Genomic DNA, 15886 nt, shown 5'->3' with positions numbered 1-15886 from the left:
AATTGACAGTTTTACTAACATGTTGCTAAGCATGTATGTGATATTTTAATAATCATAATACATAACTCACATAAATATTACTTAGATTATTCATTAAGTTATTACAAACTAATTTTATCATTATCAGTATTTAATCAAATGTCCAAATATTTAAAAATCCATATTTCTTAATATCTCAACAGCTTAGATATCCCAAAGAAAAGATTCTTAAAAAACAAAACAAAAAAACAAGATACAATTTCTGCCTAGGCATAGGTTTTGGAACAGAGCTTAAGTCCTAGACCCAGGGCTGGTTGCATAAAACACCTAGTCTTAAAAGTTAGTCATCTCAGTTTTTTTCTTCACAACTGGTCCTAACTTTTTAAAGTCAGTTGCATAAAATGGTCGATCAGTCTAATTTGAATCAGAAAAGTTAGACTGATTAACTCTTGGCTAACTGCTAGTTGGTCAAACTAGTTCTTAAGACACAGTCTTAACATAGTGACTAAGTTTATGCAACTGGCCGCAGAACTTAAACTAGCACCAGTGCTTAGCTGGTCTTCACAACTGTCTGCTTCTGCTTGATGCCTCTGCAAGACTTAAAGCCATAGCAAATTCAATTGAAGCTTTTATCAAAGCTTTAAAGGGAATTTGCTGGAAAGCACAAGATAACTTACACCTCCCTCATCTGTCACAGCGGACAGGGCAGGGCCAAAGGTATCTTCCGTCTTGCTTTCGGAGATGGGCTCATTGTAGTCTTTGTAGGTATAGTCATACTCCTTCATTCCAAAGTCGCTTGTTATGTACTCCTCAGTGAAGGGCTCGTCGGGCACTTGAGACACCCCTTCACCACCTGTCTTGGTCGTATCCATTTCCTCGACAGCGAAAGTCTCGTCCACCTGGGCCGTACCATTGGGAGCAGAGGTAGGGGTGGGGTGGATGGTTTGGAGGATGGAAGATTATATGGTGTGATGGGGTAGGAATGGAGAGAAGATAGGAAAATCGAGAGGGAAAATGGGAATGAGAGGGCAAAGAATAATCAGAATAATAGATCTTACCTGTTAAACAGATCATGAGAGAGGAACACAGATATGGGCACAGGTTTACACACACACACACACACACACACACATAGCACACAAACCAAAACTTCTAATTTAACAAAGAATTGGTCTCTTTTACTGCTTTATTGTTCAGTCCAAAGGCCCGTTCACACCAAAAACAATAACTATAAAGATAACTAATCCACGCCAACAGACGATAACAATCATTTTATTAAAATCACGCACTGACACTTTAAATGCTCACGCTGTTTAAAGTCGTATGGATTCTGATTGGATATGTTGTTGATTGACAATTCATCACCTGGAGAAAAATCATTCTAAAAGTGATTCCAAAGATATCGTTTCTCTTTTTCGTTATCGTTTTAGCTGTGGCGTGGAATGATTATTAAAACCTTATTGTTACATCTTGATGTGAATGGGCCTTTTGAAAGAACTTGTCCAATTCTTCTCCAACATCATGACTTTGACTAAGCAAACTGTGAGACCATAATTATGAGTGTTGTGCCTCAATATGAAATTAAAGTCTTTTTTGTGGTGTGTTTGTCCAATATTGTTGTTTTCAAGCTAATCTATCGATATACTGACCACAGAATCACTCAGGCCTATGGAAACACACTTACTTTGAGGCAAAAACTAAAGCACTACTTCCTACTAGTCTCTTACCATTATATTGTTGACTATTTCATTTAACTTTCTGGCCATGTAGATTGTCCATTTCCAAACTACTTCTAAACATATTGTTTAAACTTAAATACAAACCTGACCAAAAGTCCCGCTCTAGGCGAAAAATTATTTAGTTAGGTCTAACTAACCAACTAATTCATTGTTCGCTCACACAAAAAAAAGGCTGTATATAAAGTTAATCAGTTTTTGATTAATAGTGACTGACTCCCAAACATATCTCACTCTTAAAAGAAGCTGTCCAGCAATGAATGCATGGTATTCATTCCATATTTGCACCATTTCTTTTGTGATCTCTGTTTCTCAAGATTTTCATTCTTATGTCAAGATGATGTCACATCCGGTTTTGATATAAGATCAAGGATAAAATCTTAAAGCAAGTGAAATAAGAATCACAAAAGAATATCTGATAAAATAGATGCAATGCATTCATTTTGCACTTATCATGGCACACGTGGCTGCAGAATTGTTAATTGTTAAAGTAAAATAAACACAGGCTGGTCTCACCTCCAGTGTAATGATTTAAAGCAATTGAGAGACTCTTATAGAGATTGTTGACCGCTCCAGGTCTCTCAGCTATCTATGGGTGTGGGTTACCTGGTTAGTGGTTTCTTCATATCCATTCGGATCACTTTCTGGCTGTGGGGACGCCTCTTCTTCTACTGTGTAATAATAATCGGTCTCTGTGGGGGTGTGGTCAGCCTCTGAGTAAGCAGGATCTACGTCCTGATTGGAGGAGGCCAAGAGGTGGGTGGGGTCGGGGTGGAGGTAAGCAGATTTGAAGGAGAGAGATTGATTAGTATAAAAACAAGCTCAGGTCTGATGAACTTGTTACATGCAGAAAGAAGAGATCAATGTGCCTTTGCTGGTAGAAGACGACATGTCTTCTGGCAAAAAGCCATTGTTCTCGTGTCATAGTAAAATCAGAACAGGAAACTTTTGCAGCTGGAATCAAAAAATCTTGGAGTAAACCTTTGCATCGTGAAAGGCTTATTTTAATCACCAAGATTTGCTGTCCCAGACAGACTTTCCTTTTAACCTGATTTGCTTTAATAAGCCACATTGCCATGTCAAGCAAAAAATATAGTCAAGTTGGGTCAAAACTTGACTTTACAGGTGTTGACGTTAGTGGCAATGGTCACTGGACCATTGAAACACAACAAACACCATTAATAAACAACTTTTGGGCATTTTTCCTCAATTTCATGGGACAGATCTTCAACAAAGACAAAGAATTGACAATCATGGAGTGCAGCATCGCAGAGTCAATATTTTGAGTAGTATATTTTCTGTGAAACTGCTTCTCTCATATTTCATTCACAGGACAGCATTTCAAAACAACACATAAAAGAGAAACAGGTTGAAATCAGAAAGTGAGATGGAGAAGGAGACTCGTTGTGTCATGTGTTACATTGAGCTCTACCAATGACTCATTAGACTGTGGGATCTTATGACTATGTTTCTCAACTGATCACATGCTCTAATCGGCATTACCTGGTAAACTACTTTCTACAAACTAACCAGTTAGAGAGTGTAGATTTGGAGTGACAGGAAATAAAATGGAAGAGAAACAAAAGACTGTACAAATAGCCATGCGGTGATGACACAGTCTATACCGCTTATCATATCCTTCTAATGATCACTCGGATCATTTGATATATGAAAGGGTGGAGGAGATCCAGCGAGTCTGTATGTCTCCAACCTCACAGCTGGTCAATGTCATGATACCTTCATGGTTTTACACACTGTTTTCTGAATTTTGATTAACCTGATGGAAAGTATAATGGAAAAATCAATTGAAGATCAATTCGTTTTAACATTAATCCTGAAATGTATGCAAAATCTGAAAGGTACGATGTAGGATCTTATTCAAGAAGCACCTCAGAGTATGTGTTGTATCTGTTATCTTTCAACATTTTCAATGAAGACAAATCCCAGATCAACCTTTACTCTGAGATAAGAATACAGTCCTGAACCAAGATGACGAGGTTGGAAATACAGCTCTGGACGGCCAACACGGGCTCTTGATTTTGTACCTGTTGATAACCATTGGTGGGTTTCTTCTTGGGTATTTCTGGAGAAGAGATGGTCGTGCCACGCACAGCAGCCTTGTCGAAGGGTGGGAAATTTTTGGACATTGATTTGACGTTATTGACATCCAAGACCTTAGGTTTTGAAGGGATAGGGAAAGGCGCAGGGGTAGGTTTGAAAACAACAGGTTTTCGAGTGACGGCTGCTACCTTGGCAGTTTTAGCGACTTGAACTTTGGTCTGAACCTTCTCTACCACAGTTTTGGTTGGTTTAGACTTCACGGGCGATGCATTGGCTTTTGTTTTGTCTGTCTTGTCTTTGGTTGGTTGTGGTTTGGCGGGCGGTTTAGTTTTTCCCAATTTCGTTGCAGTTGTCTCTGACTTCTTGGTTATTGTTACTTTGGTCACTGCTGCCTTTTCAGTCTTCACTGTTTTTGCACCATTGCCATTAGGTTTAGCTTCTCCGTTTGCTTTTTTCTCCACAGCTGCCTTCCCATTGCCATTGTTATTGACTTTACCATTGCTGCCAGCCTTAGCCTTGCCATTAGCATCTTTCCCATTCCCATTGCTTTTGCCGTTGCCATTACCATTTACTTTAGCCTGACCATTATTTTTTTTCTCCTCAACCGCCTTTCCATTGTCATTAGCCTTTTTTTTGTTGTCATTCTTTGGGGCCGGAGTTGCTTTTGGTTTGGCTGCTAGTTTAGAAGCCAAAGTAGGTTTTATCTTTGAAATCAATAATTGCGCTGCAGTAGGTTTGGTCTTTGCAGTTTTGACTGATGGAGTTGGTTTGGCTTTAGCTGGTTTAGCTGGAGCAGGTTTTTCTGATTTTGCACCAGCTGCGGCTTTGGCAGGGGCATTTTTTTGCTTATCGGCTTTGCCGTTGTTCGCCTTGCCCTCCTATTTGATAAATAACGTTTTTATTTATTGTATTTAAAAGTGTTGGGTCAGCGTTCATGAAAAGGGAGGGAATGAGAAAGAGATAGAGAGTGGAAGACATCAGGGATGGGTGGGATTGAAAGTAGTGGGGATGGACAGAAAAAGAGAGAGAGAGACAACACAATGAATTTAAGACCGCTGGCGCTTAAATGACTGACTGAGATTTCACTGGCATTACTGGATACAGTATAATGTTCAATCAGATTTATTTGTCATAGTTATATAATGAGTTTAGATTTAGTGAACTTTAATCGTACCAAAAGAAAGATGAATAAATGTGATACTGTTTTCTCCAATAATGCCAATCTCCACATTAAAAAAGCAGCATGTTGTTTGCATGGGGACGTAACGCTGTGAGGCACTGGGGGAAAGTATGCTTAAATAGCATCTGTTGATAAAACTGATGCATGGCTGGTACACTGTGCTGCTCAACTGCACAGAAAGAGAAACATTTAAAGAACAGGAAGTGAGGTAGTCATTTTACACCATTCATAATCCCGTTGCCAGTATGTATCGAATCATTAAATTAAACTGTTTTAGACAAAGAACATAAAATTTGTAATACTAATCAATGTGAAAGGAATGAATGGCGTAGACTACTCAGAATCAGATGACAAGCAGAAGCACAAACTGCAGAGAATAAAACAGGCATATTAATTGAAGACTTATCTACATGTTGACACATACTGAGCTAGTAGAAGTTAAGACTCATAGTTAAATACAAACTTCAAGCTATTTACAAATTGGCTAGATACAGACATGACTGTCTACAGGGCAAGAAAAACAGCACTAAAAATAAGTGAGAGTACAATGTTGGCCATAGTGAAAGTAAACCTAAGAAGTGAAGAGATTGATATGAATAAACACATAGACACAGACGCTTGTTGTTCATAATAACAAATCAGAGTGACACAAGACACAAGAGAACTCACACAACAGGTGAAATGTGAAAACATGCAAATACCAGATTTTAGGAAGAGTAATGCCATGCAACTGTCAAGAATAAAAAGTGGTTTCCTAAAAAAAACTCTGTGAGGTATTCTGTTATCATCAAATCAATAAGTTACAATAACCTCATTGACATGCACATCATGACATTTGGTCAAATACTGAAAATCAATTTGGTTAAATTACTATGAAGAATTACTGCATTGTAGTAATTAACCAAAAAATGGTATTTAATTGTAAAATGATTAACATAAACAAAAAAAAAATCACAAATTTAAATAATATATATATAAAAAAATAAATAATGTAAATATAAACTAAACTAAGTCACTAGAATTCCTAAATATAAAAATTATTGTAGATACAATATTCATACTTGGATGTAATAACTGTTTCCTTTAGTAAATCCGTATTTTTACTTCTTTCTCTACAGCTGTTGGTTTAACACAGTGGGGCCATGATCTGTGCGTGATATAGTGTGTGTGTGTGTGTGTGTGTGTGTGTGTGTGTATGCCTCCAGTGCCCCTTTAAAATCCACATACACACAATCATGTACTGACCAACACAAACATTTTGACACTATACAGATACAAATATGACAAAGGACAACAAGTAGCTAACACAAGCAACATCAATATAGTGTTATAGTTGAGGGGTGAGGTGAAACGAGATGGCGTACAGAAAGAGGTGGGACATCACATGTCGATGCAAATATGAGTGAACAGAAAGGAGAGGATGAATTTATTTAATCGGGTAAGTTTAACATTACACTTTCTGTGTTCAATTGTGTCATCACATCTGTTTGATTTTGAAATTTGAGATGTAAATATGAAAATATTTGCCTTTGAAAGACTGATGTAAACAACACTACTGATGTTGTTGGAATATTTGATTTCTGATTGGTGTTCTTTCTTACATGTATTTGCAAACTAAATTCTGATTCGTCTTTTCTTTCTTGTTATATTACTTTTCAGTTTTCCTAATCATCATGTACAAACATCTAAACAATTTTTAAGTATATTTTCTGACTCTGTCTTGTTTTAAGTATAAACCTAATCAAATAGATTTATTTTGTTACAGGGATGTTTAGATATTTTTAATGTAAAACAAGACAAAAATATATTTTTTTGCACTGTACCTGAAACTTTAGAAAATGCAAATCTAGTATTTCTTCATAACTCATGACATCTCTTTCTCTTCCTCTCTTTTCTGATTCACTCCATTTTCGCGCTCCCTCTTTACCTGTTCGGTGAGTGTCCCGGCTGTGACGGAGGGAGGGACGGATTGGGAGGGAGGGACACTCGTAGTTCCTTCATAATAATAGGGGTATTCATAATCATCCCGCTCTTCATCAAAGTACTGAGAGACATGGGGGGAGAGAGACGAAGAGTGAAGCCAGAGGAATGCAGGGAAGGAGAGAGGGCATGTGAGTGACAGTAAGAGAATGTAGCAAATGACAAGAGTGAACAAAGAAGACTTTGGAAAGAGAAAACAAATGAGAGAATAATACGGAGAGAGGAGAGACAAGTTATGGATGATTAAAGTAACATGTAGGAACTAGAAATGAGGGTCTTAGCAAAGGCAGGATGGTTTATCATTTGTTCATCAGACTCATGGGTTTGAGTAGCAATTACTGCAAAACACAATGAGAACTTCAATGAACGGAAAAAAATGCATTCATCTAACAGCAGTTTCAGCATTTAGAGTGAAATGGTTGTTATAAATCTGATGAGAAAGTGCATTAGAATAAAGCACCTTTGATGACGTGGAAGAGCTGTGGATGTATGAAAATGCATTGTAGGGCAGTGATGTGGATATCTGACTCAAATCAGGGGCTCTATACTGTATGTGCAATATAATACTAATGTTCTATGAAAAATAAACAATCTAGACTTGTGTGCATGATTTTCAGAACATTAATAATTAGCTGGCATTCTGATGTGAGATTTTGTAACATTTACCATATCATTTTTGTCCCATATTTATCCAAGCATTTAGTGAAAGTCCAATCCAAGTCAAATACAGGTGCAGATTTCGAACGGCATGATTAATGACTTGAATATTTGGATGCTTTTTTTAACAAACAGAAACATTAAGCATACGTTTGGTGACTTGTACAAATATGATGCATTGAGAAGAGTTGCATTAACATACTTTAAACTAACCATCAAACACTTGCTACTAGTGAAACTCCAACTATATATCTCACATCAGGACGCTCTGCCCCATTTTAAAAATGTGCTGTGGTACTCACGTAGGTGTTTGGGTCCTGGGACTGGACTTTGGGCAGAGGGGAGTCACAGTCAGGGCTGTAGTGCTCGCAGAAGTCAAAGGCGGCCTGAGGATTGGATGCGATCAGCAGTTGCTGGATCTCACCCTGGAGAGAAACCAAAAAAAAAAAAGAGGGGATGTCAGTTTGCTGCCTGGAACCTGGGGTCAAAATCAGGCCAACTGGGATAGTACGGCATTTAATATGTGCAAGAATCATTAATTGAGAAATTAGCAGTATGAAATTAAAGGGGACCTATTATGCCCTTTTTTGTGTTTGGAGGTCTATTAGAATAGGTTTGTTGCAGCTCCTCTCTTCCCAGTCTGTCAGTAATGCTCTGTTTAGTTCCTGTCTCTATGAAGCCCCTCCTTCTGAAAATAGCAATGTGCTCTGATTGGTCGGCTGGACCAGTGTGTTGTGATTGGTGAATCACTTTGAGTGTTTGAACTGTTTCACATGTGATTCACTGAATATGTCATATAAGATTAAAGTTAACATAAAATTGCATTTGCAACCCATTTAATGTCCATAATGTCACATATTTTATAGAAAAAACTAAAGAAAAAAGACAGGAACTGCTTAGACTAGTCTTACAAGTTAGTCATAAAAAATGTTTCTTCAAGACTGGTTATAACAATTTTAAGTCAGTTACATCAAAAGGTAGATTGGTCTAATTTGAATCCGAAAAGTAAGACTGATTAGCCCTAACTAACCCTTTTAAGACACATAGCGGTTATGTTTATGTAACTGGCTCCAGAATGTGCATTCAAATGATAAATAAGTTCAGATTTTATTTCATTATGACTTTAGACAATTCTTTAGTTTTCTAAAATAACACTATAAATTGTAGTTCATTTCGTGCATTAAAAAAACCCTCCAAATATTGGCTTAGTTGTCATCTATCAATCACAAAGTGTGTATCACAGAATTCCTTAATAACTCCTTGCACAGGTGTGCCAGACCTGGAAGACCTCCTCATCCAGGAGACGGGCTCCAAAGACAGTGATGCCCTTGGTGTCCAAGACTGGGTTGTTGCTACGCGGCAGAGTTTTGGTTATACGATTCTTGCAGTCGAGGATCAGAGTGATGTTCTTCTTCTGCACAGAAATGGCTATGCGGTGCCACCTGTTGGATGAGATCAGATCAGATAAAATATTGAAGGTTTTAATGAGAATGAACCGGGCAGACAGTCACAAAGGAGTTGCGGATGTAGGTTTGCCAAGTGCACAAATATAGGATACCTTTGTCCCTGCGTACAAAATGTATTAGTCTAAATAGTGATATTTACTATTCAACCAACAGTTACACATCACACAGCTTGAAAACTAACAGCAACACAATAACTATAAGATATCTGAAACTGTTATTGACACAGATGGGCTGATGGGGCTCAGCAGGGGTTGGTTACTGACTTGCCGTCAGCCAGGTTGACCCCTTTGAACAGTGGGTAGTCCTCTGGGGCGGGTTTGCGATTCTGGTCCTCATACAGGAAGATGGGTGAGCGTCCCAACTCTAGACCGAGCTGCTGTACACCCTGCTCATTGTAGATGGACAGCAGGAAGGCCTGAAGACCAGCCTTGGCCTTTACCAGAGTCATAATGGAGAAGTTCTCCGGGAAACGTCCTACAGGAAAGAAACGTTGTTTGTTTTTTTAAAGTCTGATACATGACGATTTGAGACAATAAAGTAGCTTATTTCAAGCACAGATTCATTTGCAGTCTGGGTGAAACCTATGATTCATGACTCAACTTGCATAAATTGTACTCATTTCATTGACGCTAACATTCAGATTTAGCGTTAACTATGCAACCGTCTCATTAGCTACTGAAAAGCTCTCATCCTGCTTTAGAGGAGTAATTGCATGTTAGCGTCCCAAATGATTTTCACCCAGACCCACTAATCTTTCTAAGCATAACAAAACAACATCCATATAAAAACTCTTGAAACCAGTCTGAGAATAAATCTGTCACGAAACATTTAAAAAAAAAGAAAGAATTACAACCCAAATACCCAGCTTAAAAAATATTTCCCACATAATATAGTATATAAATATTATATTCTTTCCAAATAATCAAAATGTGAAATTCCTAATTATATATATATATACAAACATCTAAAAAAAAGTATGCAGTCTTCAGTTTTTACAAGTCTCAGCACTTTCCTAACATTTCAAGCCTTTTAATTATGAGCAATCTTTCGCTTAAATCATAGCTTTGTCTTTTTTGAATTCCTTCATATTCCAGACAAACATTTTCAGATACATATCACTATAAGATCCTGTTGTTTTTTTGTATAGATAAAACATTACCTTACACAATTGTGTGTCTATGAACCCAGTATTAAAACTATGAGATATTAAAGAAATGTACCTGAGAATAGTTGTTTGGTGGGGGCAGAGATCTGGGCTTTCTTATTGATGCGGTAGGCATGATCAGGAGTGCCGGCCCGGCGGGAGGTACAGAAACCCGGAACCTTCTGCACACCTTCGGGGAGGGAAGGCAACTGGAGCACCCGCAAAACATCTACTGGATCTGCGGGAGAGAAAGAGTTTTTAGATTCTAGATTCCAAGAGAACACCAACAGCATACATTCTTTTAGTCTGAGCTTTGTAAATAAGACTACTTTATATTTAGACATGCGCTTGTTTCTGCAAACAACACACAGCTCAAAATATTTCCCCAAATGTATTTGGAAAGTGGCGTTCAAAACAGATGTTGAATCCTTCAAAAGGCCCCACACAGACAGCCTTTAAAATTTTATGTCTGTTTCCATCTTCCTATTGCTCTTGGCAGCTCTGTTGCTCTTTATGGGATTCATGTGAATCCCGATGCCATCTGCTCAACCCACAATGTGTACTACATTATTAACTGTCTAAAACTATGTTAAACTCTCTAACAAGACTTAATGCTTTTGAGGTTAAACACGTTTGGCTCTGTCTCCATACACTCTTTCTTCCTCTTGACAAATCCTTTATTTCCTTTCATTTTATTGCTGATACTTTCCTCTAAAGCTCTACCAGTATTTTTGGTCCCTATAACCACACTGACCAAAATATGGTCTGCGTAATTACCACAATGGGTAGTTATGTCATTTTATATTTACCGACTAGCATATTCATATTATAAACTGAAAATCTACTTATGTAAACTAATTAGAATGTGTGTAACACAGTTAGCCATACAAAGACAGATATTCATAAGAGGAAAATTGGCTGGAGAGAAGTAGTGTACATTATTCAATAAAACACTGCGGAAACAGCCTGAAAGAGGTTCAAGAGTGCAGGAATACCCAATGGGACTTCTAACTAAAACGCAATGCTTCCTTGATTCTCAAAAGGTGAACCTATTTAAATGCTGGGAGAAAGAGATGAACAAGTAAGAGAAAGTCTCTGGTCACTGTATCGGTTTCCAGAAGAGACAACATACACAATGTGTGCCACTGTTTGAGAGCTGAACCACAGCACTATATGTCCACTGGGCCTTCTTGGCTAAATCGGATTAAATGAGGAGGGAGAAGCCCGAAAAGCATTAGCCAAATACAGGAATAAGTGCAAGCATAAATAAAATAAGACATCAAAGAGAATAAAAACTTTATGTATACTTTAATTACAGTAGGTTCAAAATAATACTTTGGATATATGTTGATAAAAAATATTAAAATATGATATATTACAATGTTCCAAAATACGGGTCATAGAAGAACCATTTTGGTTCCCAAAAAAGTTCCCTTTTAGTGAACCGTTCTAAAAAGAACCATTTTTCGAACATGTTAATAATCTAAAGAACCTTTTTCCACTATAAATAAACTTTTGTGTAACAGAATGGTTCTTTATGGAGCCAATGATGCCAATAAAGAACCATTATTACATAAAATTTACCAGAAAACAAAGTATGCCCTCTCTATTGATTCTGACTCTCAGGAAGCTGGATTCATGGATTATTGAACTGACACTAGGTGGAATGAGTGGCCAAACCATCTCAAAATAGCCAAATATCAGCTGATTATACCACTACTAAGCCATGTATTTATTATAAAAGACATTCTGTTGAAATGAAATCCCAGCACTGAATAGAGATATAAGAACACAAACAGAAGAGCTTAGCTAGAAGTGTGCTTTGTAGATTGTAAACGTGGATGTCACTGGATGCGTTCACACAAACAAACATTGTACGCTCACACAGATTGCAAACACACGAGCAGACAATGGCTTTCAATTAACAAGACCCAGTACAAACATTCCAAACGGTAAGTCAGTGCCAGTCAAGGTGACCCAGACATTTCTAAACAAACTTCCATCAGAGCTCTGTCACGACCATGCAATGTGTGTGAGAGAACATTCCAGAACATCCAAGAATCGGCTCTTCTTCCTCTTTTTTTGACCCTATACACTGTCTTCTGGCTCTTGTGAGCTTCAAATAACTGTGCTAAATACCAGCAAGACATACCACCTGACACCTTGACCTTTCAACTCTCACCTTTACTGTCTCACAAAGATGCCCTTGTTTTGAGTGAGATGGACAATTTAAAGAAGTGGAGGATGAAGACGGAGAAAAGGTTCGACATTTCTGAAAGGTTCAAGGAAGAGACACTTCTGAATGTATCAAACAACTGCAACAACTGTGACAACAAACCGCAAAGAGGTTCAACTTCAAAAGATGCAAACGACATGAAGATAAATCCATCATGTCGTCTGGATCCGTCTCGTTTTCTCTTCCCGCCAACCGCAATAGTTAGGCGTGCATGTACAGGCCTGTCTGGAGGTTATAATTTAGATCATGGCTCTCTATATTTATGATTTATTTAGAATACACAGACAGCTATGCCATCATACCAACTCCTGGCATAATATGGGGCTACAGTGACATATATATCAAACGAGCATTTAATGCCAAGTGTGTTAGTGTGGTTGATTTTTCTTGATCTTGATGAAAGGTTTAAAAAGAAAGCCTTGAATAAGTGCATTAGCCTGACTACTGATGCTTTCCTTGTCAGGAACTGAAATGACTGATAAATGTAGTGCTTTTATGACATAAACCATATGAAATTTTTAAGACGATTAGAGAACAAACAAACAGTAAGAAACCTCTTAACAACAGCCCAGTATATTTGTGTAGTCTATATAATGTGTCTATTCTTGTAGTGCAGAAAGCATTTCAATTCAATAAAAAAAAATGCATGTGGCCATATTTTCAAATTATTCTTTGCTATTTCATTTGATAAGTGTTATTCTCATGCCCTAGAGATGGAGGGCCCCTTGGAAGTCTGGTAAGACCTGCATTAGAACATAAACTGCCTTAAACAAAGGCCATAAATTGCTTATACATTATAAGTCTGAGTCTGTGTGGTTCAGTATGAGTCAGTGTGGGCGCCTCTGCTTGGCACTGCCAGGATGGATAAACTGACCACACGGTCACTATATTAAACATCATGTAAACTAAAAAAGATTGAGCTTCCCACAGCTACTGTATACACCCTTCACTGTAAACCAATGCATTTATTACCCAGAGAAAATCAATAAACTTTACTAGGAAATATCCTAAGAATTACTCAGACTAAGGTAATATGGTTATAGCAAAGTTTTGCAAACATTTTGAATTAGTCTAGTTTGGTCACCTTTATAATCTTTTGTTATCCTAAGCACACAAGTGTGAAAACAGACAACTTTCATCAACTTCAAACTGATGCGACCATAAATCAAGCGCAACTACTGTCTGTGAGACATAGAAAAGTTGAAATTCCCTTTATTAAAAAAGCCAGACTAAAGGATGAGGGTGCTTATTATGTGCTCAGTGAATCTTTTAGATGTGGTGCTGTTGAGTTAAAAGCTTGAGCATGTGTTGGGCCCTCTTGTGGTGAGTCGTCTGCATTCCAAAAAAGACAATTTTAAACTAACCTTGAAATACAGACATTTTTATAGGATATAAAAAACTGCTGCAACAATCCTGGTCAAGACATTTTAATTGAATGTTTTCATTCCAGAATAACTATCTGCATAATACAATGAAACATGTCTGCAAAGGCGATCCTGTGATCTAATTAAGGTATTAATGGCTCAAATCATTATGACAACTTTCTATGAGCCAAAAAAGAACCCTTGTTTGGACTGAACCTAGAAGGCATGATTACTAACTATCTCTCTGAAACATACCACAAAACTGCGCTTCTTTAACCAGAGGAACTGTATTGTTGTCAACAGAGCAATCTGTGAAAGTGTGAGGCTTCTGAGGCCTTGTTGTGGTTAAAGTGTGGAAAGGATCTTACAATCTTAGAAAATCTTAGAAAACTAACAGCACAGCTCACCACAATTCATCTGAGGTATCATTCATGCACAAACAATACAGGACAAGTTATTAGTTTAATGCCAAATATGCACATTAACAGTGACCCTATTGTGCCCTTTCCATACATAAATAACAGATTCAACAAATCTAATAAGAGATCTGAAGAGGACACATTAAACTTTGGCCTTCATATTCCAAATTTACTTCAGGACAAGGGTGAGTTAGTGAGGGGGAAGATTAGGAATGAAAGTAACTTTCATTTCACGAAACTGTCAGGAATGACGGACACACCCGTGAAGACAGTCTTTTCTCACGTGCTACGAATATACACACGAATATTCCGGGCATTTCCTTCACACACAGTGGCTCCATTCAGCCCTCAGCACTGCATTTGGTTGAGGGTGTTTTGGTTAACAGAAGTGAGACAGACTGTTCTTTGAGAGTGCTGCCTTTGAAATGAGGTTGAAGGAACATCCATGTTAAAAAAAATATTCCCCGCCTAAAAAATCACAGCGCTCTCAAAAGTCTGTCTGCTGTCCCAAATTCAGCATTGTGGAACAATGTTGAACGCCTGAGGACACTAGCAGAAATAGATGGACTTGGAAGAAGTAAAAGTAAATCCCAAATTGTGGCTTTGGTTTACATACTATTTTGGGGCTCACCATTTTGAACAACATAACTTGGTTTCTTCTTGGCAATTTTTAAATCACATTTGATTCATCAACCAGAAACAGCAGGCTGAGGAATATTCAGTGCAACTTTCACTGGCCTAAAACTGACATACTGTGGAAAATTCTTCAGGTGTAACAGATGTGTGCGTTTACACAAATATCACTGAGCTCACACACCCAGACACTAACTCATTCACTACATCTCTCTGAACCACAGGGCAGAATAATAACCCACTCATGCGAGGCACACATATTCAGACTTCCTCCAAATACACAAGGGAAGAAACGGGGAGAAAAAAGTGCGATCAAATCAGCAATCTGGAATTACATCCATACATGAGGGACGTTAGGTGCGCCGCGCGCCATCATTCAATGTTTTGTTATTGACGTTTTTTTGGGTTTTTTTTGTAATTCAAATATACTCACATTAAACCTGAATCAAATCTGTACTCATTTCGGTGTGAAAATGCATTATATCTGATTATGTCTACTGCTACTTACTGTACAAAAAACGTCTTTGGAAAAACAGCAGGATCTCGAGCGCCACTCACCCAGTAGTGGTTGACACTAGAAGCGCAGTTTTTCATTATTGTTTTACTGCTAAGGATATTTGAATCAAATTAATATTAATCTATTAAAGTGCATCTGGTTGGGTGTTGTAAATGAAATAACTGACTAAATAAAAGGGGGATATTTTTATAATAAAAAAAAAACATTAGGTTAAAAAGTTTTGTGAAGAAGAACAGCGGCAATCTTATTCATAAAAATAAAAGTAGCATATACACAGTGCGGAACAGGTGTCAAATAGTAGCCTACATTTAAGAAAAAATGTTGAACAAACTTAATAGGATATTAGGACACCGTCGCAAATGTATTGGAACAACTCGAAGAGGTTACTTAATAAAAATAATAAATTAACTTGAAATATTTGATTTGAGAAATTATTTGAAAGAGACCCCAAAGAGACAGAATATACGAGCACCGGATGAGTGGCCATTTATAAAGTGATATTCAGAATATATAT

The 15886-nt window shown here is 37.6% G+C and overlaps 1 protein-coding gene across 9 annotated transcripts in view; it reads right to left on the bottom strand.

The window, feature by feature from the left end:
* col11a2 (collagen, type XI, alpha 2) overlaps nt 1-15886 on the bottom strand; it is a 34923-nt gene that overhangs the window by 17641 nt on the left and 1396 nt on the right. Inside the window, exons 2-9 of one of the 9 annotated variants that reach the window (XM_084423452.1) lie at nt 10280-10441; nt 9323-9533; nt 8873-9035; nt 7896-8018; nt 6884-7000; nt 3761-4654; nt 2322-2450; nt 657-878 (exon numbers count right to left, since the gene is read on the bottom strand). In XM_084423452.1, coding sequence (XP_084279578.1) covers nt 657-878; nt 2322-2450; nt 3761-4654; nt 6884-7000; nt 7896-8018; nt 8873-9035; nt 9323-9533; nt 10280-10441 — 2021 coding nt within the window. The remainder of the gene's footprint in view (nt 1-656; nt 879-2321; nt 2451-3760; nt 4655-6883; nt 7001-7895; nt 8019-8872; nt 9036-9322; nt 9534-10279; nt 10442-15886) is intronic. The other 8 variants (XM_084423454.1, XM_084423457.1, XM_084423453.1 and 5 more) reach the window with 8 other exon arrangements.

Source organism: Rutilus rutilus (genome assembly GCF_951802725.1).
Source record: "Rutilus rutilus genome assembly, chromosome: 11".
NCBI classification, from domain to species: Eukaryota; Metazoa; Chordata; class Actinopteri; order Cypriniformes; family Leuciscidae; genus Rutilus; species Rutilus rutilus.
This window is presented reverse-complemented; position numbering and strand designations above follow the sequence as displayed.